General features: G+C 57.6%; 1 protein-coding gene across 8 annotated transcripts in view; it reads left to right on the forward strand.

Annotated features, from left to right (window-relative positions):
• The window catches only part of Begain (brain enriched guanylate kinase associated), a 39,758-nt gene that overhangs the window by 8,307 nt on the left and 5,069 nt on the right, over positions 1–26,382 (forward strand). For 2 of the 8 annotated variants that reach the window (XM_074067151.1, XM_074067154.1), the window contains exons 2-6: positions 5,327–5,355; positions 19,883–19,972; positions 23,324–23,485; positions 24,676–24,742; positions 25,023–25,130. In XM_074067151.1, the coding sequence (XP_073923252.1) occupies positions 5,327–5,355; positions 19,883–19,972; positions 23,324–23,485; positions 24,676–24,742; positions 25,023–25,130 (456 nt within the window). Of the gene's footprint in view, positions 1–3,744; positions 3,906–4,341; positions 4,402–4,669; positions 4,833–5,326; positions 5,356–19,882; positions 19,973–23,323; positions 23,486–24,675; positions 24,743–25,022; positions 25,131–26,382 lie in introns of those variants that run through there. The other 6 variants (XM_074067153.1, XM_074067152.1, XM_074067158.1 and 3 more) reach the window with 6 other exon arrangements.

A 26,382-nucleotide genomic window follows, 5' to 3' on the forward strand; every position in this document is an offset into this window, starting at 1 on the left:
GCCTCCAGGGACCGCCATGGTCCTGTGGAGCCCCCCACTCATTTCCTGTCTGTGTGTGGGGGGGTCTCCTAATGGGCTTAGATGCTGTGGGTGTATCCTCAGCTACCTACTGTTCTGGGCCTCAGTTTCCCCAGCAGTGGAGAGGCAGCAATAGTCACACACAAGCAGGTCCCCAGCCTCCTTCACAGGGGCTTGATGGTCCAGGACCCCACCAGTCTTTAGCTCTTGGCTCTGGGGACCCCTGGGCCCTGAGGGAACCTCCAGCATCCAGGCCCCTAGAGGACTGTGTTCCAAGATCCCTGCACTTGCCTCTTGGGGCTATCACACAGCACAGGGCCTCGTGAACATGTGGGGCCCAGAGTGGGCACTGGGGTGGGAGGGCCTCCCCCTGGGCATCAGTCTAAAAGCCCACTCTTGAGGGACGGAGCCTAGAAGTCCATTATTAGCTGCTTCTGGGAGTGAAGGGCTCTGTGTCCGTCCTGTGTGGCTCGTCTCTTGGGAGCTCTACCTGTCATGGACTTGGGACTGAGGCTGACTCATACTACAGTGTGAGTGACTTAAGCCAGCCCTTTCCTGAGTAGAGGAAGGTCTAGAAGAAAGCAGGAGGCGAAGAGCCAAGGTCATGGCCCAGAAAGGGGGTGACAGTGTCCCTGATGCCACTGTGGGGTCTGCAGTGGGAACGTGTCCATTCCTGCTGCATTGCCTTGAACTAGCCTCCTTACCCTCCTGGCTTCAGCCTGGACAGGTAGCTTGGGTGTAGTGACTGGCCCTCCTGAGTGGGGCTCCTAGAGGCCTCTGGAGGGGAGGCTGCTTCCCAGCTCCCTATTGCCACGTGGGATGTGTGGTGCAGTTGCCAGATCTTCCAAATTTTCCAGTAGAAGCCAAAAATACAGATTTTAAAATGTAAACTCTCCCCATGTTTGAAATGTTGGCTCAAATGTTTCAAAAAGAAAGAAACCTCGCACAGGCCGAATAAAACATGCTGTAGCAGATTTAGCTCGGGGGGCCAGTTTGCAGTCACCACCTGGCCGTCTGTGCTGTGCACGGCTGGGCACAGGGAGGCCCAAGGGAAGGCCTCTCAGGGTCCAGACAAGCCTCTGGGGGATGGGGCCGCCTCTGCAGCCAGTTCCTCTGGAACCCCAATAGGGATATTCTTTGACTCTTTGATGTCAACCCCAAGCCAGGGCCTGTGTTCAGGTCCCCAACTAGCTGGGTGACATCGGTCAGATGCTGTCCCTGTCCCCATTGGCTAGGGGCACTGTGATAACCCTGTTGTGTGCAGGGTAGGCCCTGAGAGTATGGGGGGTGGTAGCGGCGGGACCAAAGGCCAGCAGTTCTCTGTCCTCAACTCAGTGCTCTGTCCTTAGCTTTCTATGACCAGCAATGACACAACAACCCCTCTCTCTTCCTGGAGGCCCCCCAGGACACTGCCTCGTTCCTCCTCTTACACCTGCTCCACCTCAGGCCCCTTGACTCACAGAGCCCAAGGACACCATCCTGGTCCCCTCTCCCTCCATGATCTGCATCTGACCACCTCACCCAGGGTCTCTGACTTGACCACTTCCAGAGCCACACCTCCTGGACTCTGCCCTGAACTGCGGACCCCAGTACCCCAGCCCCCTTTGATGTCTCCACACAGGGTCCAGTCCTCTGCTCTCGCCCACTGCCCAGGCCAGAAAACTTGCTATCTTTATCCATGCTGCCTAGCCAGAGGCTGCCTAGAGGTCCCCAGCGCCTCTTCCACTTCCACTTGGTCCCCATTGCCTGGCCAGGGGCAAGAGCCTCTGCTGGGCTCCCTGGGGCCCTGCATGCTACCACCCCTACCCCTCCGGGATCCTCCCACTCCAGCGCTCCAGGCCCAGGTTTTGCCCACATTCCTGACCTCCCTGTGTGGAATCTTACCTCAGCTCCTATCCTTCTCTGTACTTTCCCCATGGGGTCCACCATACAGGAGAGAGGTTTGCAGGCTTTCCTGGTGGACTCTGCCTCCTTGCATTAGCACATCAGTCTGTGAGAACAGGGAACCTTGTGAGTCTGTGCATTGTCCCTTCCCCACCATGGGCTCAGCACACAGTCAGTGTTTGTCGAATGAATGCAAGAAGGCATGGAGAAATGTAAAATATCTTGAAAAGTCCTCCCCGAGTAAGTAACTAAAAGGCTGCAGCCTTTACTGCCTCTCCCTGGGACAGTCAGTCCCTTATGCACTGCTACCTGTCACTCACTGCATCCTTTGAGGATTTTCCATCCCTCCCTCCTAGATGAGGGCTTGAGGCTCTGAGAGGTTTTCAGTCTTCCCAAGGTCACAGAGCTGCATAGGAGGCTTCAGTCAGTCAGTGAGAAGTGGCCTATGTCCCCCCTACCCTCCATGTGCTCAGGCTGGGATGAAGGAAGAGATGAGGAAGAGGAAGCTGGAGCCCAGTGCTGTGTAAGGAGGCCCCCAGGAGTTGGGGATCAGACTAGTTCAGGTCATCAGGCAAGTCCAGAGCCCAGGGCTGTCTTCTCAAGGGTGGTTGGGAGGAAACAGTGCTTTGCCTATGGTCTGCAGAGGACCCATGCACTGTGTGCATGGGACTGGTCCACATCCTGGGAGGCAGGGGGAGTGTCCCTGGGTAGAGCTGTGCAGATGCCACCCTGGGTCCTCAGGGGTCCCAACCTCCTGCAAGCACAGGCAGGACCCCTCATGTGAGGATAAAGAGGGGGGAACAGGTCTCTGCTCAGAGGCCATGGCTGGGATTAGGAGTGCCTGCATTCATCCTGGCCACAAAAAAGGGCCCTGCTGACAGGGGTGTCATTTATACTTTACATAGGTAGGCAGAGTGTTCCAGGGCACCATGAGTCTTCACGGAGGGCTGCATGGAAGAGGCAGCCTTCAAGGGTGAGAGCCCCTGTTAGCCCGCAGTCCTGGGTCAGAGGATTGGAGGAGTCAGCAGAGGATCGAAGACAGGCGCCAGGGTCTGGAATGGCAGAGTGCCGGGCAAGGGCCGTCAGTTGCTTTCTCTCTCCTGCTCTATCCTGCCCAGCCCACACACCAGCCACCAGGGCTGCCCAGTGGGGCTTCCTTTGCCTCTTCCTGAGTCCCTGGGGAATGGGGGGGGGATTCCCACATGGGCCTTCTAGAAGAGCTAAAACATCCAATGTAAATAATTAATGCTAGCTTTTTAAAATTAAAATTTTAATACATTCTTATTAATTCTAGACAAACGCCCTGGCAGGTCATTCGCTGTGGGTGATTGAGGCAGCCAGAGAGACATGAGGGATGTTCCCAGCCGTGGGGTGAAAAGGGCCTCTTGGGAATGGGGTCCAGGCCCAGCAGAGCCCAGGCAAGCCCCTTGTCTTCTCCCACCCTTGCCCCATTCTGAGAAGTGTGGAAGAAGCTTCCACAGTAAAGCTGGTGAGGGGCAGAAGGAAGGTGCTATGGCCCTGTGAGGAGTGGTAGGTGCATCGCTGGTGTCATCTTTGCTGTTCCCTGAGGGTGGACTCTCGGGACTGGGCAGTGGAGGAGGTCTTTTTCCACGCACAGACCTGCAGAGTAGGGCTTGTCTTTTTGCCGTCTCCTACCAGGTGGGAGATCTTAACTCCGAGCTACTGAATGAGCAGGGAACCGTTGGTGGACAAATGAACATTTGGATTTGGGGGTTGGTTTGATCCTGGCTCAGCTCTGACCCTCCAATGGACGGCTCCTCCCACCCCGCGCTGGCTCAGAGGAGGCCAAGCCTGCTGGGTGCTGGGGTGTCCTGGTGAGAGCGCGGGGCTCCTGCCCAGGAACTCACAGCCAGCAACGGGGAAAGGCTGGAGAAGCCGTGCTCCTGTGCCGTGGGATCTAGGCATGCATTGTCCGTGCTTATTGAGCGCCTGCTGTATGCTGGGACCTGATGCGATGAGCGCAGTGATGGGGACCCGGAAAGGTGGGCCTGGGGAAAAGAGGGGCGTCGGGGACTTGCTGGCCAGCGGCAAACTCTTCTTGGCGAACTCTATTCTTAGAAGAGGAGGGCTTGTACAAGGGGTCGGGAATCATGGTCTTGGGCAACTTTTAGAATGTTCGGGGAGGGGAGCCGCCTCCCAGGTGCCTTGGGAATCCTGTCCCCCTGAAGTTCCTTCCCCTACCCAAGCCCCTCCACAGCCCCCAGGTGCAGAGGTCAGCCGAGCGCCTGGTCCGGCTTCCTCCGGTCTCCCCTCCCCCCAGCTTTCAGGTGAGAGCAACTGAGGCCGGGGGAGCCCCGGGAGGCCTGTTCGACACCCGGGAAGTTGGTGGCCGAGGCCCCGGGACTGGGCTGCGCCCTCGCCCGGCGGGGTGGTGGGGGAGGCGGTGTGGGGCCCGGACCGAGCGGAGCGCGCTCCCGGCGGACGCGGCGGCGGCGCCCGGCGCGAGGGGCCGGGATGGGCAGTCATCAGTCTTCCCAGGTCTGTCGCGTGGTCCCTGGGCTCAGACCCCTTTCCCCCCAGCACGGGTAGACAGGGAAAGCCCCCAGGGCGGCCTCTGCCGGGCGCCCCGCGCCCCCCGCTCCGCGCAGGAAGTGCGATCCTGCCCGGGCCGCTTGCGGTCCACGATGCTCGCCGGCGCCCACGGGGTTAACGGCGGCGGGTGGGTCCGTCCGCCCCCCTTGCGGAGGGGATGCCGGTCTGTGCGGGACTGGGCAGAGAGGGTCTCCAAACCGCGCGCGGGCGGGTCTGCGCAAGCTTGGCACGGAGCCCCGCCGGCGAGCCAGGAGCGCACGGGTTAATCCCTCGGGCCCGGGAGGGGCAAGCCAGGCCCGGAACCCCAGAATCGGAGGGCAGTGGGGTCCCAGATTGAGGAGTCCAGAGCTCCAGAAGCCATTCCCCCCACGGGCTGTGTGAGTGTCAGGTTCTGCAATCCGGCCCCAGTTCCCCGGCTCAAACATTCTCCGACTCGGAGGTTCTGCGATTCCGGGCTTGGCTTCCTCCGGGAGGGAGCGCAGGGCAGGAAGGGTTAACGGTGAGGTGGGGGCAGCGGCCACCGAGAGTTAACCGGGACGGGTAAGGTCCCCCTCCTCCGGGCGAGGCCGAGAGCGCCCCGGGCCGTAGCATCCCGCGTCCGCGGCTGGCCCCCTGTTAGCCCCGGGGGGCGTAACTCGGTGCCGGGGAGCGCGGCGGCCCGGGCGGGCTCACCTGTTACTCGGGCCTCGGCCCAAAGCGCCCACTGAGTCACGGCCGGGGGTACGGGTCGGGGGAGCGCGCGACCGGGCTTCCCACGGACCGAGCCACACGGGGTGCCCCGCCGCCGCGCCCGACTGTGCCCGGTTCCGCCCGGCGCGGCCGCGGAGCGCACGCCTCCTGCCTGCTGACCCCCTTGTTTGGTTTCTCGCAGGCCTCTGCCGCAGACATGGAGAAACTCAGGTGAGTGGAGCGCTTCCGCGCCGCGGTTCGCGGGGGCCGGGGTCGGGCGGGGCGCGGAGGAGGTCGCCCCGGAGAGCGCAGCCTTGGGGTCGGGCCGCCGCGGGGTGGCCGGCAGTGTGAGTGTGTTGGTGCGTGTGTGCGCGCGGCGAGACAATGGGGAGCCCCCCGGGGGCTTCGCGGCCCGCTTGGGCCGCAGCGGTTGGGGGGCGGGGGTGCCACCGAGTACCAGGCCGCCCCGGGCCGGGGCCCCGCGACCCTTCGCTCCCAGCCGTGGACTCCAGCTAGTCCCCTGGGACCCTCGGGGGTCTCTTCAATTGCTGGTTACGCAGAGTCCCCCACCCCCTAGCTGTCAGTTGCCTGGTTCTGAGCTTTTAAGTTTCCGCCTGGTGGGGGCGGGGTGGGGGGATGGAGTCCGCGCGGCTGGCCGGCTGTGGCGTCTTGGAGCCATTTTGGGGGATTCCCGCGACAGCGTCTGGGGAGTGCCCCCGCGGCCTCCCTCCAGGAGCTAAACTTTGAGCTTAGCTTGATGGGTGCACTCCACCAGACTCCTTTCGGCGGCCAGGAATCAGCCGGATTTGAATATTCGCGACCAACGCAGCGACTTTCCCGGCCTGCATGACCCCTACTTTGGGACCTCCCCCACACACCCCCCCCACCCGTGTTTTCCTTCCGGAGCTTGGGCCGAGGCAGTGTGGGCAGCAGGCGGGACCCTTGAGGGCCAGCTTTGAGCACCTGCTCCCCTGGCCCTGAGGGTCTCTTGGCCTTCCCCCCACTCCCTCTCAAGGCCGAAATTGGCACCACAAGGACGACTGTGGGCAGTCGCCCAGTCCCTAATGGGTAGGGCCAGCAGAACCCAGGCTTGGCCTAGGAGGGCAAGGCCTGGCTATAGGGGAGGGGCGGAGCCCTTCCCCTGACTTTCAGTGCTGTGGCAAGTGGCTTGAGATACCCATTGGGAGCTCACAGACAGGTGGGTTCATGCAGAGGCCCCCGCTTGCCATCTCCTGAGCCACTGAGGCCACAGGGCCAGGATCAGCATGGCCAGGGCTGGTGGCAGGAGTCCAGTCTCCTAGATGATGGAACCTCAGATCCAAAATCTGATACCAGTCTGCCAGGCCCATGTTGTCATGGTCAAGGTCCAGGAGGGGGCAATGAAGCCCAGAGGGGTGTGGTCCCACCAATGACCTCTGACTCAAACCCAGACTTCTGACCCCAGAGCAGAACCCTCCCTGGCTCCCCACATTGACTGCGATTCACCAACGCCCTGACCTGAGTAGAACTCTACCAGAATTCAGCTGGGACTGGAGGGAATAGGTGGTATTCATGGGGGTGCTCTGAAGCCAGCCCTGGAGTCTCTTTTCTTCCCTTCTCATGACCAGCAAGGCTCTGTGCCAGGCACTGGGGACAGAGACCCAGCCTGATGGGAGTCGATGGTGGGTAGACCACTGCTCCAACTGCTGAGGGTTCCCCTGGGCTGAGGTGAGGAGGCCAGTGGCAGTGGTCAGGACCTGGGCTCCTGGGCTGAATTGGGCCACATAACCTTTTGGAGCTGGTGGGCTCTTGGGGGCCAGGACTCAACAGAGCCTCCTGGAATTTGGGAGGATAGGGTCCCGCCCTCTTTTGCCTCTGGCCCAGTGAGTGCTAGAGCTGCCTCCAGAATCTTTCCTGTCCATTTTCTCCCAGTGAGTATGGGGTTGCCTCTGTGGGTTTCTGTTCTGCATTTAGGGCCCAAGAGAGGAAAGGCCAAGAGGTCTAAGGGAAGTCAGTCACACGGCCTCCCACAGGGATGGACGCAGCGTTTGGGGGTCCACAGACCCAGTCTTTGGCAAAGTTCTGACTCTGTTTCCTCAGCTGTAAAATGGGTGTGTTCCTGCAGGTAGGGGTGGGGTGGGGAGCAGGGGTGTTGGGAAGATGGCATGAAGTGCCTGCTTGGGGCCTGGTGCACAGCAGGAGCCCAAGCAGAGCATCCCTGGGGAGCTCCAGACTGCCAGCAGGGTAAGAGAGGGAGGCATTAGTGGCCAAGTAAAGGGGTTTTGGGGGTCCAGCAGGGTAACCCAAAGCCTAGTCCTGCCTCTTAGCCCCAAGAATGTGGTTCCCACATGTCACAGGCTGGGGCTTGGATCTGGAGTGAGCTCTGAGAGCACAGGCCTTCCCCACCCATCTCTCCTTGACCCCCTTGGGCTGGAGCCTGGTCTCAGAGGGTCCAGGAAATATTTGTTGAATGACCAAAAGGACTATGCCACCTGGTGGTGGTGTAGCCCTCTGTGGCTCCCGTTTGTGGGCAAGTATACTGCTGAGGTCTTCCCTGCCCTGGCCCATCTGTCTGACTCCTCCCCAGATTACTGTCCCACTGAGAATTCTAGAACTGTTATTACCTTTGAGCCTCTCTGCCTTTTCTGACTCTGTCTAGGATGCCCTTCCCTTCCTTCTTGTCCACACAAGGAACTGAAAGGCTTTTATATGACCCTCTTACCCCTCCCCCAGAACCCCCCACCCCCAGCACTAGGCCCCGTGCAGGGCATTGAGACCCACTCAGCACTCCAGAGCAGGGGACACAGGCACACAGTAGATCCCCCAAGACAGTGGGACAGAATTTGATGCAGTCTTTCCAGAATGTACCAGCTCATCCCATTGGCCTAGGAGATTGAGGAAAGATTTCTGGGAGCAGGGATGCCCGAATGGAGGTTCAAGATGAGTAAGAGTTTTGTGCCATCCCAAGGGTACAAGGTGTAGGGTTTGGGGAGGCAGGAGTTCCAGAGGAAGTAGGTGGGTTCTCTCTGCCACTTGGAGCACCCTCCCTCTTCCTCTGCACCCCATGTGGGCACCCTTGAATGCAGAGCCTAGGGCTGACCCCTCCATCTGCTGGCCCTGATGCCTGGCAGGGGCCAGAGTAGCACATAGTAGGTATGCAACTAGACTCACCGATGGCCTGGCCTAGCATCTGCCTCTGTCTTCTGGCCCCTGTTCATTGCCACTCAGCTGCCTTGCCTCCTACTGCTGGAAGAACTTCCTGTGACCTTCAAGCATTTGTGGCTATCTTGTGTGCCTGCCTGCCTGGCTCGGCACCTCTGGCGCTCAGGTGAACCCCTTCCCTCCACCAGGCCCTCTGCTTCCCTCCTGCCCTGCCCAGCCTCTAGGGAGCCCCGCTTGTTCTGTTTGAGCTCCTGCTCCTCTGTCCCATGGGGAGGTGGGAGCCTGGGGTAGCCTAGGAATAGCCCAGAGCTTTTCCCTTTGGGGGGGGGCCCAGAATATAATTTCTGTGTGATAGATGTGCAGAAAAACGGATTAATATCTGCACAGTTTAGCAACCAGATTAAGACAACCACTTGGTGACTACCACCCAGGTCAAGAAGTTTTTATGCTACCAGACCCCAGAAGTCCCACAAAACTCTTACCCACACATAGCACCCCTCTCCAGAGGTCACTGGGATCCTTACTCTGTGCTATTCAGTTCCTTGCTGTCTCCGTGGACTGAGCCTACAAGAATACCTCAGACTTTGCCGTTTCGCTGTGCCTGATCTAGGACCCACCACTTTGAATCATCCACCTGTGCTTTGGGACTAGCAGGTGTTTGCACCAAGGCATTCTGTCTGTGGGTAGCGGGACTGGCGGTGGCTGGCTATCTAGGTGAGCGGCAGATGTTCCTCTGTGACCAGCTGCAATCTGTTCATTTTTTGATAGACAAGGCAGTTCCAGCCTGGACCACTTGGGCAGTGCTGCTGTGGACATTTTCACACAGCTATTCTGGGGTACTGGCTGCATTTCTGGATGTGTGGCCCGAGCACAACTGCAGGGCACATGGCATGCATGTGACCAGCTTTGGAAGATAACAGCCAATCGCTCTGCAGAGCATCTGCCAGTGGGGATGTCAGGTGTGGGCACAGGGCCTCTCAGTCCCTGGATTCCCACCTAATCAGAATACCTTTTTGGTGACTTCTGTGCATACTTTCCCCAAGGTGTCTGGCTTCTTTTTGGTTTGCAAAAACTCTGTATAGCCAGTTATGCACAAGGCAAGCCCCCCTCCCACAGCTGTTTGGTTCTCACTCCAAAAGGTTTTTGGATGAACAGAAGTTCTTTGTTGAATATCCCAGGCTTTGACTTTTTGACAAAAGCTTTCTGTGTCTTGTCTTCTGATGCCATGTCTTGGTTCACTTGAACTTGGTTGTGGTGGTTTGATGTTCAGTTTTTATTTCCAGTGTTTGGCACATGGACTGTGCAGCTTCTGTTAGCCTGTATGCTGATTCACTCATATGAGCTGTTTGTCATGGTCCTCCCCGGGCTAGATGCTGTTCTCCACACTGGGATTCAGAGGGGGATACTGGGCCTGCTCTGGAAACAGTCAGGTGATTATCAGGTAGCTTCACAGCTGTCCTAGTGTCCCCCTTCTCAGGGCCAACCTGCCCTTCCTGCTGCCCCCCCAAGTCCCTTGCACAGTACCAGGACCCCCAGGCCCAGGCCAAGTTGCCCCTCCTCACTGGGCCTGCCCTCCTTGGGCCCTTGGGGGTCCTTTTCTCCCCCAGGAGTCTCTGGCCTTGACCCTCTGGGTTGTTGCTGTTGCTTTAATTTGTTCATTGATCAAATATGCACTCAGCACATATTTATTTATTTATCACCACTATTTACCAGAGGGCAAAACCATCTGGCTAGAGAGGACAGACTTCTAAATAAATAAGTATTACAATGATAGGGGGTGTGGGGACAGAAATAAACAAGGGGGGCTGTGCGCTTCTGGGGATGGGGGCAATTCTGCATAGCTGGCCTACCAAGGCATTTCTGGAAAGACAGAGCAGAGTGAGGGTGGGAGTTCAAGGCAGGGAGAGACGCTGTAAGTGCCACAGGGGCCAGCTGGTCCTAGTGGAGGTGGTGGGATTCTGGATGATGGAAGAATCTAGCCAGCAGGGTCTACTTACAGGTGGATATAGGGTGAGGGAAAGGGGGTATTAAAGACAACTCTAGGTGCTTAGTTCCTGAAGGAAAAGGATGGGGCAGCTGTGAGGAGGTACAGACATGCCGGGTTGTGGGGGAGGGGTGCTTTCATTTAGTAGACCCCTGCTGCACACATACTCTAAGCTCCTCATGGAGGGTTGGGGACCTGACAGCTCTAGAAGAGGTGCTACCTAGCAGACCAGGCCCTCTCTAAGTTGAGAACTTTCAAGACTGCCCTACTTCTCAACCTGATCCTACTAGAGGAAGCCCGATGGGCTGGTGATTCTCACTAAGGTGTGAATGACTACCTCACTTTGATTTCTCCCTGACCTTGGGGGTCAGGACATTGTAAAGGGACCTACCATATGAACATCATGTTCTCTCTTCTCTTCTCTGCCTTGCCCTTCAGCACAGCTGAGTTTCTGTTCTTCTGCAAAGCCTCCGTAATGGAGTATGTGGTTAAGAAGATAAAGTAACCTGGTTTGAAACCAAGGTCTACCACTTACTGGCTGTGTGGTCAGTAAAGTAAATTTCTGGACCTCTCTGATCCTCAGTTTTCACATCTGTAAAATGGGCCCTTACCTTAGATAGAAGGCTGTTCTGAGAATAAAGTGTTCACATGAACCAGGCTCATGGCTGATGCTATAGGGGACTGCTGCTGCTGCTGGCCTCTCTCAGAAGCCTTTGCCCTGCTGGCGCTCTGGCTCCCCATCCACCTGGCAAGTGACATTTTTCTCACTGTGAAGGAAAGGACCTGAGTGAGGGAGGGAGACAGGGCGTTAAGGACAGGGGCCAGCCCTGCTACATTAACCATGGGCTCAGGACCTCAGCAGCCCAAGTGCGTGCCCCATCATTCAGGGGGCCCACAGACTCTCGGTTTGTCACCTGGTCAGGGTGCCAGGTGTCAAGGCCACCCTGAGACACCTGTCCTGAGCTGTGGCAGGCTAGAACTCCTCACCTGAAGTAGAGACAGAGATGGTGCAGGTTCGGGACATGTGAGGTTGTGACTAGGGGGCTGGGACAGGTCCTCATGCTTGGCCCCACACCCCAAATCCACAGGTACCAGCAAGGTGATGGTGTGTGCTTTTCTGGCCCAAGTGGTACGTGTATTCCATGTCTGGCAGGAAGAGGGAGGCCCAGGCTGTGGGGTCAATAGTGATGTTTGGGCTAGCCATCTGGGGAGGGTCACCCTGGCCACACAGCACCTGGGAACCCAGGAAGGAGGACCCAAGACCCTAAGGCCAGGCCAGGCCAGGGCTGGGGGTGTCTGAACCTGGAGCAGCTTGGGTGGGGGGCCAAGCTGCTCCCAGGCCCCCAGGACAAGCCTTATATCTCAAGGGCATCTGTTCGCATTTATACATGGGGAAACTGAGGCTCCAAGGGCTAGGTGCTGCTCAGGACCCTCAGCTGCCCACCCCTCCTGCACCAGCTGGCCTGGGCCCACTCCATAGCCACACCACTAAGCAGAATGAACAGCCAGTCCATGGTGGACCTTCGTGGCCCCTCACGGATCTGGGGTAAGAATGGAGAGAGGTTCAGAGGACCCTCAACCCTGCTTCTAGAAGGAAGTTATGATAGTCACAAGTGCTCATGTTACAGCTGGGTAAACTGAGGCTCAGAAAAGCATCCTTCTCTCTCAGCTAGTGCCATCCTCCACCTACTGGCTGGTACTGAAATCTGCACCATAGCTGCCACCTCTTCCTTTAAGATTAGTTCCACCCTGGAGACTGTCTTGAGAAAGTGGGGGGGGGGGTGGTAGGTGCGGCTGGGGTGGAGGTAGGCACCCTGGGCGTCCCAGCATGGCCCTGACTGTGGGCTTAGGCTGGGGCAGGCCACTCATGCCCAGCAGGCCAGGTCACTGATAAGTATCCCCCCTCCTGATCAGCTTTATGACGGCCAGAAGTGGAGAAAACGGGCCTCCCACTGATCCAATTAATAAGTTTGCCCGGGTCTGTGCAGCAGAGAGCAGGCTGGTGGGGTGGCCAAATTAGCGAAGCCAGTGTGGGTTCCTCAGTGGCCAGTGATGAATGTGGTGATCAAAGTGTCAAATCACAGCCCTTCTGACCCAGGCCTGAGGGATGTGCAAGGTACTGGGAGCCCCTTGGAAGCTGCTATTGACTGTGACATCCTCCCTGAGGTCACGTATCCACCCATCCTCCCCTGCATACTGACTCTGGCTGGAGCAAACTCAGGGCCCTCTGGGCTCCCCTCCCCCTAGAGTAGGTGCTTGGTAAGCCCGGCAGACAGAGGTGAGGCAGCGAGGAGAATGTGGCCTGTAGTCAGGGAGTCACATTTGGGGTTCTCAACAGTGCGATGGTATCTGCTGTTGGGGGCCACCACAGGGTGTGGGCACACAGGGAAGGGGAGAGGCTAGGAGCCCAGCACCGAGGCATGCTGGGACATGTTAGGATAGATCAGGGTATGAGGAGCACCCCCTACCCCATGAAGGAGGCTGAGAAGGGGCAACTGGTGAGAGGTCAGGCAAGGACTGAGTAGGAACCAGCAAGATCCATTTGGTGGCCTGGAGGTGACAGGAGCTATAGGCATGGACCTGGCAGGATGGGAGACACATGGGATAGTGAGGACAGATAGCATTTCCAGGAGCAGAGCTGGGTGGTACCTGGAGGTCAGGAAAGGTCAGGGTTCTCAGTATAGGAAAAGTAGCCACCTGTTTGAGTGCTGGAGAGAAGATCTGGAAGGGAAGGGAAAACCAATGGTTGTAAGCGAGGGGACACAAGTCGCAGCTGTGTGTGGAGCTGGCAGAGGGCAGGCGGGGGCCCTAGTTCTGTCTGTAGTAACAGGCGGGAGGTGGCAGATGCTGGTAGGTGGCACGTGCTGGTGGCATCTGTGGAGGTTCCCCTTGGATGGCTTCATTTTCTCTTTGGAAAAGCGGGCGAGGTCATTGCTGCGGGTGAGGCGGGAGGAGGCGCGCCAGGAGGCAGAGCAGAGAGAAGTCTGAAGTTATTTTCCAGGCCCGTGGGGGCGGGAGGTGGCAGGATCTCCCAGTCAGTCTGCCCGATGTGTGGAAAGGGAGGCCTGTCACCTCGGAATGTGCTTCCCTGCCATCTGTGTGGGTGCAGGCGCCAAGTCTCTGAAGCAGGGAAAGGTGGCCCTCAGCAGAGTGGAGTTTGCCCTATCAGTGGCATGGGGAAAGAGGTGGGGAGGCTTGGCAGGAGCCATGCTGTCCATGGCTGCCAGCAAGGACGGGGCGAGCACCCCCGTCCTTGTGCACGCCCCTAGCATTGATACAGCGAGGGGCTTCTGAGGGTGGGAGCCGGAGAGAGCAAAGGGTGCCAGAAGTGGGATTACTGCAGGGCTCCACACTGGTGAGTGCTCAGTGGGGCGTCACCTGGGCCTGATTGCTCCCTACCTGTAGGTAGAGCTGGCCCTCCCCGTGGCCACCTTGCTTACTCTCGTCAGTGTCCCAGCAAGTGTGGATTGGGTGTCCCACATGCTAGGGTCAGTGGTGGAGCCCCATGGTCCCTGCCCCGCGCGGCACCAGAGCCCCTCCCATCTCCTATCCCTCTCCTTTCTGCAGGCCTCCAGGCCGGAAGAAACAGGCAGAGCCCAAGCTGAGGGACGGTCTGGAGGCCTGGTGGTGGCCCTGACTCACACCTGAAGCTCTGAGCTGTATGGCTACCAGGGGCCTGGGGGCCTTTGTCTAAAATCCAGGTCTGATGAAGACAGGTGGGGACAGTGGTGAACTGTGACCTGCAGAGGTGGGCATGTAGTAGACACAGGGATGATGCCCGCTGTCCTAGGCAGCCCTGCCCCCTCCCTCCTTCCTTGGGCTCCTGCTGTCTTTGGCCTCTGTGGGGCCAGAGTCCCAGTCTTTCTCTTGCCCTACTCAAGGGCTGCTGGGAGCTCAGGGCCAGCTGTCCTGAGACACCCAGCACATGACCATCTTGTACCTAGCCCTGCACGCAAAGAGAAGCCCTCACATTGCAAGTCTCTCGACCAGGTGAGAGGTCAGGGAAGCCTTCCAGGAGGAGGTACATGGAATAAACCAAAGACCAGACCAGGGGACATCCTCAGCAGGAGGGGAAGCATGTGCCAAGGCCCAGGGCTGTGGTCTACAGCTGCCCTGGACACCCCAGATCTGCCCACCCATGAGGGTTCACCACAGCTCTCAGCATGCAGTTGTCTCTTGGCAGAGACAGGGTAGTGGGGCAGATTTGCGGCCACCTGACAAAGTGAGGTGAGATGAAACATCTTCTGTGGCATCTCCTGGGTCCTGTCTCTGGAAGGAGTGAGTGTTAGAGCAGCCATGTCACCCGGGACCTGCCTGGCCACAGGTAGTGGGGGCGGGACCAAGGCCAACATCAAGTTATGGATTCCTGCACTCTATCAGGACCCAGTGGGGCTCACCCCCTCTCTGGGTCACCCCCCTGCTGTGGCCCAGGGCAGCACTGTGACGGGCATCACCCAGCACACACATGAATGTGTGCACACATACCTACAAATGTGCAAGAGAACGTACACATACACACGGATGCCAGCACACCTACACGTAGGTGCATGCATGCCCTTCCCCTAGGGGCTGTTGCACCAGAGCTTGGTGGCTGCCGTGACACTAGGCATCATGCCTCCATGCAGGTTGAGTAGTCGATGTCATGACTGCAGAGGTCAGTCAGGAGCTACCTGGAGCTGGGCAGGTGTGTCTGCACAGAGCAGGGTAGGCATGGCAGCTGTCCTGCTGGTGCTGGGTCCGTCAGGTCTGAGGGACCACATACCTGGCTGGCCATGACCAGTCACTGGCCGCTTGCACCAGTGACCTCTTGACCTCAGTCTCTCCATGTCAAACTTGTGTTGGCCACTGACCTCACAGGAAGGCAGAGGGGTGCCCCTTGGGGCACGGGGGGGGACACGGGGCAGCGAAAGTGTGCAGTGCTGGGTACTGGGTTAAGATCTGGCATCTTCAGATTAGGACCCAGAGCTGAGCCCTAGCCAGGCCATGTGACCTGGGATGGACCCTGCTCCTTACCTCTGTGCCTGTCTCCTCCCCTGGAAAATGGGGGCAGGGCACACATGGTCCCTGCATAGCTGTCCGAGATATAAAGGTGTGTGCAGAGGACTGGATGGGTGCTCTGGAGATGGGGACTGTTTATCCTTCACCTGCCCTTGAGGAAAGATCCATCGAGGCATAGAGGGTGGGATCAGCAAAACCACAACCAGAGTTGAGAGGACACAGAGACATGCGGAAACATGGTGGCCTAGAGCAATGCTTGGAGGCACTTAAGGCTAAGGAGAGAGCTCTGCTCACCCATCCCTGAGGTTCTGTACACGGGGGTGACATGGTGGCACCAAGCCTTCTTAGGAATGTTCAGGTGGTTCTGCATGGAACAGAGGCGGTTCTGCCTCCAGGTGCACACCGTCCCCAAGGAGTCAGCTGGAGGCTTAGCTGGGAGAGGATGGACTAGGTCTCTCGGGGATGGTGTCAGCAGGTAGAGATGTAACCTTCCTGACTACCCGCCCGCTCTAGGTGCCGGGAGGTGGTAGTCAGTCGTGAACATGAACACAGGTTCTGGTGGCAGGTCCCAAGCCAGGGGCAGGTGGCTGCTCCTCACTGGAACTACAGTGGGACAGGGAGGTCTTGGGGCCTTTGCTAGCCACCCCCACTTGGCCAGCCCCAAAAGAGGTCCTGCATATGAGCATGTGTCAGACCTGCAGCTAGAGCCAAGGTCAGCTTGGGCCTAGACCACACCCCTGCAGCATCCAGCCAGCTCATGCAGTGCAGAGTGAACAGGCAGGCCCACCAGTGAGATCAGTGGGCAGGTAACCAGGTAGCCACAAGTGTTCCCTCTGGGATGAGATGGAGTAGATTGTCCAAGAAGGCAACCTTCAGGTGGAGACTGGCTTGGAACAACTGGGAAGGAGTGGCCCAGGCCCAGGGAACATGAAAGACAAAAGCTCTGAGGTAGAAGGAGGAAGTTCAGGGGGACTTGAAAGTTACACGTTCAGGGGTGGTGGAGCCAGCGTGGGTGGAAGCTGGGGTGGTGGTGGGACTCAGGGGGCCTGGTTGGGGTGAGAAGTTGGCCTTTTAGTCTAGGTACAGCAAGGAGCTGCAGAATTGTGACCAAGGCAGAATGTGGTTTTTTCTTGTGTTCAGAAACGAGTCATCTAGCTGAGTGGAGGGAGACTGGAGTTGTGTGTTGGGGGGTGGGGGACCAAGAGACCTGGGTACCTTTGCACTTGGCGATAAGCAGGATGGTGACTCAGTCCCAATACCACCGGCGACCAGGGAAGCAGCCACTGACCTCCGCCTGGTAGAGAAGGGCAAGCTAGGGTTCAGGGCCCTCCAGGTTCTGGGTGGAGAGGAGTTAACCTGGGGCAGGAACAAGCGAGATCCTGGCAGAGGGGACACAGGGACAAAGTCACCAAGATGAGAAAGTGCCTGCAGCATGTGAAGAATGACAAGCAATTTGGTGTTGCTGGAGCATGACTGTCGGGCCCAGGCCTAGATGAGACCATTGGCGAAGACAAGCTGTGCCTGCGGATGTGCGGCCGGGTCCCAGAGGGCACCAGGGACAACAGGCAGGAGCAACCCCCTGGTCCTTGTATAACTGTGGGACAGTGACTCGGGAGCCCAGCCCCACCCCATCACCATGAAGACCAGCTGGCAGCTGGCGTGCAGACCTGGGTATGACTCTCCTGCAGAACAGGTGGTTCAAAATGATGAGAGGGACCCAGAGCCTCTAGCCAGGGACCAGACGGGCTTCCTAGAGGAGGAGGTGTTTGAACTGAGCATCCCAAGAAAGGAACAGTGCATCTGGGATTGCAGAGCTGGGAGGCCCTGTGGAGGGGACAGCATGGCTAGTTTGGAGCATGGACTTGAGGACCATAGTTGGGGGACTCAGGAAGAAATGGGGATGGTGTTCCTTTCAGCAGTGGGGGAAGAGGCTGGCTCAAGAGCCTTCAGGCAAAGTGTGTGGTGTTGGGTGTGGCAGGTGAGGCTGGAACCTTCTTCCTCGCCCCTTTTTAAGTACTGGAGCAGGGCAGAGGGCAGCCACAGGTGGCCGTGGCCTTCTCTGTCTGAGATTGGTGGTGATGGTGCCCTTCTTTGGCTGCTGTGAGGTTGGAGGGCTACCTGGTCCGTGTCTGCTGCTTTAAGTGCCCTGCACTGTGCTCCAACCCCCAAGGACCTGTGCTGGTCACTAAAGCTGCTCAAAGCTGGTTTGGCTGGTCCCCAGGCAGTCCCCCAGGGAGGCAGGCAGACATCTGCTTTCAGATGACCCTCAGCTGTTCCCCAAGGTCCACACCCCAGGAGGAAGTCTATTCCAGGCAAGCAGGAAAGTAGCATGTGCCCTCCTGGCTCCCAGAAGGTACCCGCCCCCTCTCCTAAAAGACATGCAGGGCAGGGCCACACCTGCTACCCCAGGGAAGACACCCACGTCCATGCTGGTGGCCTGGGATTACCAAGGCCAGGTCTCAGGGCAGTCAGCCTTGGTGGCCGGGCGCCAAGCCTCTGTCCATCTTTCTGCCAGCAGGGGTGGGAAGAGGGTCCCATGTACCAGCTGAGGGTGACAGACTGGTTGTACCTAGGCATGTGGCTCTGCCACAGCATCTCCTGCCGGGGCAGTGGCTATTCCTGTTGACAGCCAGTGGGAGAAATGGGTGGGTGGGCCCAGTGGGAGGCATTGACCTCCCTTCCATGCTGCTTTCTGCTCCCCTCCAAATGCCACAGGTCACTGAGCAGCACCAACTTCTTCCCCCTCTTCTTTCCCAGCAGCCTGAGGAAGGGGGCCTGCCTGGTTCTCATCTCCTCCTACTAGAGAGTTGCTGTATGATGTTGGAACTGTGGTTTTACCTCTCTGGGCCCCACTTTTTTGGGGGGAGGTGTTCCCCATGCTACAGATTGCAATGAGAATATCCATTTGTGTTATCTGGCTCAACACGAGTGGGTTATCTATCAATGGTGCCTAATAGATGCCCTTGCATGACCAGAGTCAGACATCCTCAGCTACTCACAGCCCAAACAAGCCCCAGCCCTTCCTTGGGCCCTGATTCCCCTAGCTTCCAGCCCTCATCCAACTCTGAGCCGCATCACAATTCTAAAAGCTCACCTACCAGGAGGCCCTCTGTGGAAGGGCATTGGGGACTCAATAAAGGCTGGGAGGAAGTCACCCGTGGCCATTGCTGGCCCCCGTCAAGCCACCCAGGGAGACTGGGTGTTTCTGGCCACTCAGAGGGAAGTTCCCACCATCAGCTCACTCCACAGCATTGGGATTGTTTGCCGAGGTGGCTTCTGGGATAGGATTCTGCCAAGCCACTGCCCTCCCCTAGTCCTTCCCAGTCCATGCCAGAGCCTCGCAGTCAGCTTGGGAAATAGAGCAGTGTCCCATTTTGTAGACAAGGAAACTGAGGCTCCCAGAAGCAATAGCCAGTACTGGGCTCAGGCTGAGAGCTCTCCCTGACTTCTGCCAGTTCAGTCCACCACACTGATGCTTGTGGGGACTTTTCTCTCTCTCTCTCTCCTTTTGTTTTGTTTGTGTGTGTGTGTATATGTGTGTGTGTGTGTGTCAAACTTTGGTCCTTAGTAAATTTTTTTCTGATTTTTCATCTGTAGAAAATATGACAAATCAGAAAAGTATACAAATGTTTTCAGTTCCCCAGCATCCCGCCATCCGGGCGTAACAAATGAGCATTTCTCTCCCTCCCCGATGTTCTGTGGCAGTTACTCTTTTTAACGGGATTATGCCACTCGCTCTCAGCACGCGCCTCTGCTGTGTCCTTAAGTGTCTTTGAAAGTCTGGTTTCTGGGCCAGCCTCAGAGCTGGTGGTGGTGAATCGGCCTCTCTCAGCAGGAGCCCGGTCTCCCGATTTGGCCCCCAGGAGCAGCAAGGCTGCCCTGAGCACGTGTCTGGACACATGTCTGCACAAGCCCATGAGCTGGGCCCCGGCCAACTCTAGGAAGGTGCTGGCTGCACAGCATACATTGAGGCTAGCATGTGTCCTGTTGTCCAGCAGGGCGGCGCCAGGCCTGAGTCCTTTCTCACACCACCCATTGTCTAGTCCAGACCAGTCACAGGGATGGCTGAGTGGGGTCCCAGGGCAGGATGAAGAGGGCCCCAGACCCCTACTATCTCCCAGCTCGCCCCACCAAGCACACAGATCACACCTACAGCTCTGTATGGCTAGCCATCATGGCCTCCCTGACCAGTAAGTCTGCACACCAGGAGCCAAGCCAGACGGGCCCAGTGATGGAACGGAACAAGCCTTAGTAGACCTAGGGTAGCAATGGGAAGACTGCCACTTCCCCTGAAAGTAAGACGGCGGATGCAGGCCTGCAGGTGGAGACCAAACACCAGAAATAAATCCCAGCCAGTGACGGGGGACCCTGCCATGGTGGGACTTGGTGCCGCCAGTGAGGTCAGACCCTTTAAAGCAATCAACAAGCGCTGTAGGCATACAAGCAGGCCCTCCTCTGGTTCCTGCCTGTCACCTCTGCCACCCTATAGCCCAGAGGCTCTTCAGCTGGGTGAATGGTGCCCCATCTCCCTTGTTCTCAGCTGAGGGTGATGGCTGGGCACCCTACACCAGGCCTGGCACGGCCTCTGCCCTGTCCCCCACCCATTCTGAGCAGCTCTGTCCTCTTTACCCACAGGCTGCGCAGCCCCTGGGTGCCCTCGTGCCTCGGGCAGCCCCGAGTCCTGCAGGGCCGCCTGGCCAGGTCCTCACCCTCGCTGTGGGACAGGTAATAAACCTGTTGTTTCCCCTTCCTGCCCCCACTCCGCGGTGTCTCTGCATCTGTCCCTAGACGTCTCTCCCTTGTCTGTGTCCACTTCCCTCAGACGGACGGGAGGCTTAGAGAAGGGAAGGGTCTCCCATCCTGGCATCCCCACATCCAGTCATCCCCACACCTGGCTCTGTCCTCGGGCTGTGAGTGGCCAGAGGGGCTGTGGAAGGAGGGAGACTCATCCTGCTCTGCACCGTGAGCTTCCTTTGGGCACCTGAGACACGCCCACTGCCAGGGTGGGTCACTTCCTGCCTTCATTTATCAGGACACAGACCAAAGGGAGAACCTCTGCAAGCGGCAATCTCAGCACTGGCTGCTCGTGGCTCTACAGCCTCCTTCACCCCCACGCTTCTGTTAACAGGCTGTTTGCAGGTGCTGGGGAATCCCCACACAACTTCACCTGTCAGGCCATATCCTCAACACTGGGAGCCCAGGGTCCTGCAACTTCTCCCAGGTTCCCAGTGGCCTGGCCGTCCCCACTCTCCTGAAACAGCACCTCCCATATCATCTCTTTGTGCCGGGCAGTTCTGGTACTCAGAGTAGGGACCACCAGCAGCCCTTTGGTGTGCCATCCTGCTTTCCAGACAGAAAGAGGCCACAGCTAAGGAGGGCTCAGGTTAGTGCCCTGGGAGGACACTGGGCAGGGTCCTCCCTGTCCAGAGCCTCTGAGAAGCTGCACCCCCACAAGACTTGGTGGCCAGCTGTGAGGATGAGGAACCAGGAGGATGCAGCCCTCCCCAGGTGGGGAGTGTAGAGGACAGAGTGAGGGCATGGTCTGCATTGGATGGTTGAGTGAGAGATGCATGAGGCCATCAGGTGGAGCCCAAGAGAGGCCAGGTGGAGGTGAGGCCTAAGAGGGGTCCATGTGAGACTGGGGGTAGAGAGGATTTGGCCTTGGTCGTGACTGGAGAGGTATAGAAGCAAGCCAGGCTTTGAAGAGCATCCTGGGCAAGGGCATGGTCTTCAGATGAGACTGTGCCAGAAGGAGGGGACACCCAGGACAGGGGAGCCCCTAAAGCATATGGGCTTGAGGGGAGGGATGCAGGTTCAGCAGGTGGCCGAGCACCAGCCTGTGAGAGGCTTCCAGGGAGTGAGTGCAGAATTTGAGGACTGATGGAACAGGGAGTCATCCAGTGTGTCTGAAAAGCCACTAGGAGGCCAAGGGTAAACTGAGGCTCTGTGGAGCCAGTAACCCTTGGGTGGGTGCCAGCTTTGCCCAGAGCCCACCGTAGAGCCCTTTCTCACTCCCTTCCCAGCCTACACCATTGGTGGGTCTGTTCTGCCATTGTCTGAACAGTAGACTCTAGGCAGGACCATGGGGTTCTACTCCCGCTATGAGGTCCAGAACCAGGTGGGTCCAGAAGGGGAATGAAAGGGTGTCATGGGCTGAGTGCCATCAGTAAAGGCAGGGTCCAATCCGTGAGTGAGGGTAGGTGACTGAGGGTGATGCTCTGGGGCGCCTCATGGAAAGTAGGGTCTAGAAAGGGGCAGGGCTGGGTGTGAGGGCCCAGTGAGTGGCAGGCACAGCTGGAGGAGAGGTGAGGTGAGGAGTCATTCGGGCTGAGGGGACCACATGGGCGATGGCCAAGGCTCTCACCTCTTCCCAAAAATATAGACCCTGCCTGTGTCCTCTGACCAAGAACCCCTGCAGGGAATCACCAACTTCTAGGTTGCTGCCCATCCCAACCCAGACACTGTGCCTGTGCAGAGATCTCTGTGTGATGTGGGGGTGATGTGGGTGCTCAGGAAGCCTGCCACACAACTGAGAGGAAAAGCCTGTACAGCTGGGGGCCATTGGGCAGTCTGTACTCTGGCTACAAGGTTGGAAGGTGGGGCAACCCAGGAAGGCTGCCTGGAAGAGGTTGAGCTAGGCAGCAGAGACACCTGGCAGCAAGGCCTACGAGGGCAGTGTGGGGCGCCTTGCCTGGGGAATTTCCTTGTTACTCCACATCCTCTTTTAGGGACTGACTTTTGGGCAGACCTGCCCCACCCTTCTCTGAGGTTTTCAAAAACATAAGCAATTCTTTATTTTAATTTACTTTTTAAGAAATACAGATCTGGGCAGCAATCCAAGAATACTTAATGGAGGTTTTCTGGGTGCATGCCCATGCTAACACATGTGTTTACTCACAGGGCTGGGATTGAGGATGCTTCTGACAGGGGCGTGCATAGTTGTGGCCTTGGGGACTGGGAGACACCTGCCTGCCTGCCCACCCTTCACACCCCTCACTGGGTTTGAGTCAGGGAGGTCCCAAGAACACAGGCTGTTACCCAGGCTCTTACCCACTCTGGGGCATGACCCCTGCGGCCCCTCCATTGTTGGGAGTCAGCACTGGGTACTCACATCCCCCACCTCACAGCAAACCCACCCAAAATTCCCATCCCCCACGTATCACTGCCCTGCTCCCTCCCACCCAGCCACAGAAGGTGGCCTCTGCCGTGGGGAGTTCACAGCCAGCCCCCTGAGGTGTGGCTTCCCACCGTGCCCCTCCTGCCTAGTGCCCAACTTCATTTAAGGTGACTTGGCGGGTGGCTCAGAAGGGTGGACTGTACTGTGTGCTGGTGGGGCTCAGCGTTCTGGGGGTGCCCATTCTGCGGGGAAGAGTGGGGCCTCTCTGGGTTTCCAAAGGCTCCCTGGGGGAAGAAGGCTCGAACACACTGAGCCTTTGCAGATGCTGCAGACTGGGGCAGCATCCAATGCTGCATGCCACTTCACTGGCCACCGTGGTGGGTCCTGCTGGGCACGGGGCATCACCACTGACTCTCTCCTTGGCCCAGAGAGGTCACACAGCTGATTGTGGGAAGGGAGGTCTGATTGAGGGGCACGGCACTGCGGCTCCAAGCCTCAGTGTCCCCACACTGTCACTAACAGAAGTCACCGCTGGTCACTGTTGTGCCATGCAGGGGTCTGATGGGTGACGAGGCCTGGGGGACCACAGGTGCTATATATCAGGATTCTCCAAGCTGCTCCAACCTTCTGTCAAGGTTGTGGGATCAGTAGCTCCTCCAAGTGATGCCTCAGGGATTTCCCTGAGGCAGGGGCACTGGTGGAGGCTGAGCCTGGACAGACTGGGGCAGCACCAGAATCTGTGACTCCTGGGTTCCCCTAAGTCCTGAATGCTGCCGCCACTGGGAGAATGGGTGTGTGTGTGTGTGTGTGTGTGTGTGTGTGTGTGTGCACGTGCGTGCGCTCATGCTTGTGTGTGTGCACTTGCATTTGTTGAGGCCTGGCCCCCGCCCCATCCTGCGTGGGCCTCAGTTTCCCTCGCTTAGCGCCCCAGCCCCGCCCCCCGCCGCGTGTCATTGCAGCGCGCTGCAAGAGCAGAAGGGCGAGCTGCGCAAGCGGCTGTCCTACACCACGCACAAGCTGGAGAAGCTGGAGACCGAGTTCGACTCCACGCGTCACTACCTAGAGATCGAGCTGCGCCGCGCGCAGGAGGAGCTGGAAAAGGTCACGGAAAAGCTGCGCAGGTGAGGGGGGACCTGGTGAGCAGGTGTGAGAGCGCAGCCCCTGGATCAGGGGGGAGCTGCTCACTCCCAGGCGGATGGGGACTTGAAAGTCAGACTTTGTGCTGAGAACCAGGATCGGAGCTGGGTCAGGCTCTTCTCACATCCCCTCTGGAGACCCAGCTCTATGTCTTGCTCATTCGTGCTCTCATTTTCCCTGTGGCAGCAGCAGGTCACAGATGTGGCCACCTCAGACCCTGACTAGGCCACTAGGGTGCCCCCACCCTACTGGAAAAGTGATGTCTAGCCCTGGAGATGAGGCTTGAGTTTAGGGGCTGTTCCTTGAATGTTGAGCGAGGTGTACCAGACTCTCCTAAAAACCACATTTTTCTAAAAATTTTTTTTCTGCACATTTAAGATGAATATTTTTCTAAAATGTATTGCATGCATTCCTGTCTTAAAGAGAATACAAACTTTGCTGTTGGTTTAGTTTGTTTTAAATATTTAGAGTGCCAGCTGGTGCTACCCTGAGGGAGGATTTGCCAGCAGGGCTGTTTGTCCCTCCCTGAATGGCCCCATTCTGGGCTTTTGAATGTCACCATGGAGCTGTGTAAAAAGGAAGCTTGAGCAATGCAGCCGGGCCTTGGTTAAGGTCCCAGCTCTGGCACTGCTTTACACACCTTTTTGTGTCTGTTTCCCATTGGCAAGATGGGCAATAACACTATACAAAGGTTGTCTAGAGGATGGACACTGTCCCCAAGCCCTCTGCCACCGGCAACAAAAGCACAAAGCACCTGATTCGCACCTAACACTTGGCTCCACCCCTTCTTTCACTATTCTGTCTCTGGTATTCACCTATCATTATATTAAGTCTTTCCCTGCTAACTTGCAATTGAGCCATAAACCACACAGCATGGCTTGTAAGTCCTGTATGTTAAATCCAAGGGAGTTTCCCTGGCGAGGACCTGACATCTCTTGTGAATGACAAGCTTTCCTGTGTTACCTTCAGGGGGTCCTAGTGTGGGTGAAAGAGAGGAATACCCATCCTGGACTCTGGCCTAGGAGGAGCCCTGACAAGTTAGCTTTAAGCAGATCTTTCCAGCTCTGGGTAGAGAAACACACATTCACCTGGGGAAGTAGGTGACTCACAAAGTCACCAGGGTTATGGGAAAGTCAGGCCATGCACAGCATGACCCCCTTGCCTCCTACTGCAGGATTCAGAGCAACTACATGGCGTTGCAGAGGGTCAACCAGGAGCTAGAGGACAAACTGTACCGCATGGTGAGCCATTGACGCCATTCCCCACCCATCATGCCGCCCCTAGGCTCGTGGGGGAGAGGCTGGGGATGGGGGAGGGGGAGAGCAGTTACTGGCCTGTCAGTGGTGGGGTCAAATCTGAATCCAGGTCACCCTGGGGCCTTGGAACCCCTCATCATCAGTAGCTATCAGGCACATGGAGACCTAATCCAACCACTGAGCTTTAACATCAGGTCTCAGGCTGGTCTTCTGGGAGCTGACCACTGACCACTGACCACTCCTTCTGCCGTCCCCCATTGCCCAGGGTCAGCACTATGAGGAGGAGAAGCGTGCACTGAGCCATGAGATTGTCGCCCTCAACAGCCACCTGCTGGAGGCCAAGGTGACCATCGACAAGCTGTCAGAGGACAACGTGAGTGCTTTGTGCATTTGGGCCACAGAGGGCTGCAGTGGGCACTGATGGAGGTTTCCCAGGAAGCACAGGCAGGCAGGCCTGTTCTGACTCAGGTGCCAGCCTGAGTTGGAACAGGTAGATGGACAGTTGAGGTGGTAAAGCCTTCAAGGAGTTGTTGGTGCAGCTGGGGAAGGACAGGTGGGCTGCCTCATTGGACCACACTGCCGAGGGCATCCCAGACAGACCCTCTGCTAGAAGGCGTGGAGTTAGGAAACATGAGACCATGTCATCCCTTGCAAGACATGCTACCTGACCCCAGGCTGGGGGCCTGGGCACTCAGGACTCCTTCTTTCAGGCAGCCTGTCATATCAGAGCTGTGTGGTCATCCATACAGCCTGAGTTTAAGGGCCCCATGAAATGGCCCAGCTACTCTCCCCAGACCCCTGACAGCCCACTAATTAATGAATTCACTAATTAACATCTGCTCCTTGCCAGATCCTACTAGGCTCTGAGAACAACACAAGCAAAAAGAAAAAAAAATCCCTTCCCACATGGAGTTTACATATGCGTAAGGAGGACAGACGTAAACTAAACAACCACACAAATGGGGAGTGCTAAGTGCCCAGAGGAAAATTCAGGGTCTGCAAATCTCTCTGGGGGTCTTGGGGAAAGGCTGCCTGAGCCAAGACCTGAAGGAAGTGGAGGAGCCAGCCACACAGACATCTGGAGGAGGACCATTCCTTCCAAGCTAACAATATCGCAGGGCCAAGAGTACGCCTTAGAGAACAGCAAAGGCTGGGAAACCAAGGGGCAGGGGTCTCAGGCCCTAAGGCCTAGGTCTAGGCTTCTCTCAGGAATCTGGGCTTTATTCTGAGTGAAATGAGGACCACTGAGGGGTTCCGAGTACCTCAAGTTTTACTGGGCTGCTGTGCTATATGAGAACAGACCATAGAGGGATGGGGCAGGGGCAGGAAGATCAAAGAGGAGGCCTGGGCAGCAGTCCAAATGGAAGATGATGCAGCTCAACCAGGATGGTGGCAGGGGAGAAGGGCAAATTCTCCAAGTCTGATTGTATTTTGAAGACAGAGTTCTGGCAGAAATTTGGGATGTGGAGTGTGAGGGACAGAAATGATTTGGCCCAGCTGCAGGGTTCAGAGTCTAAACAGCAGGCAGTGCCCACTGCTCCCTAGCTGAGGACAGGTGTGGGGAAGGTGCAGATGTGGCAGGGATGGGATTCAGTTCAGGAAGCACATGACTCACCCAGAGGAGT

The sequence above is a fragment of the Castor canadensis genome, chromosome 3, assembly GCF_047511655.1.
Source record: "Castor canadensis chromosome 3, mCasCan1.hap1v2, whole genome shotgun sequence".
NCBI lineage: Eukaryota > Metazoa > Chordata > Mammalia > Rodentia > Castoridae > Castor > Castor canadensis.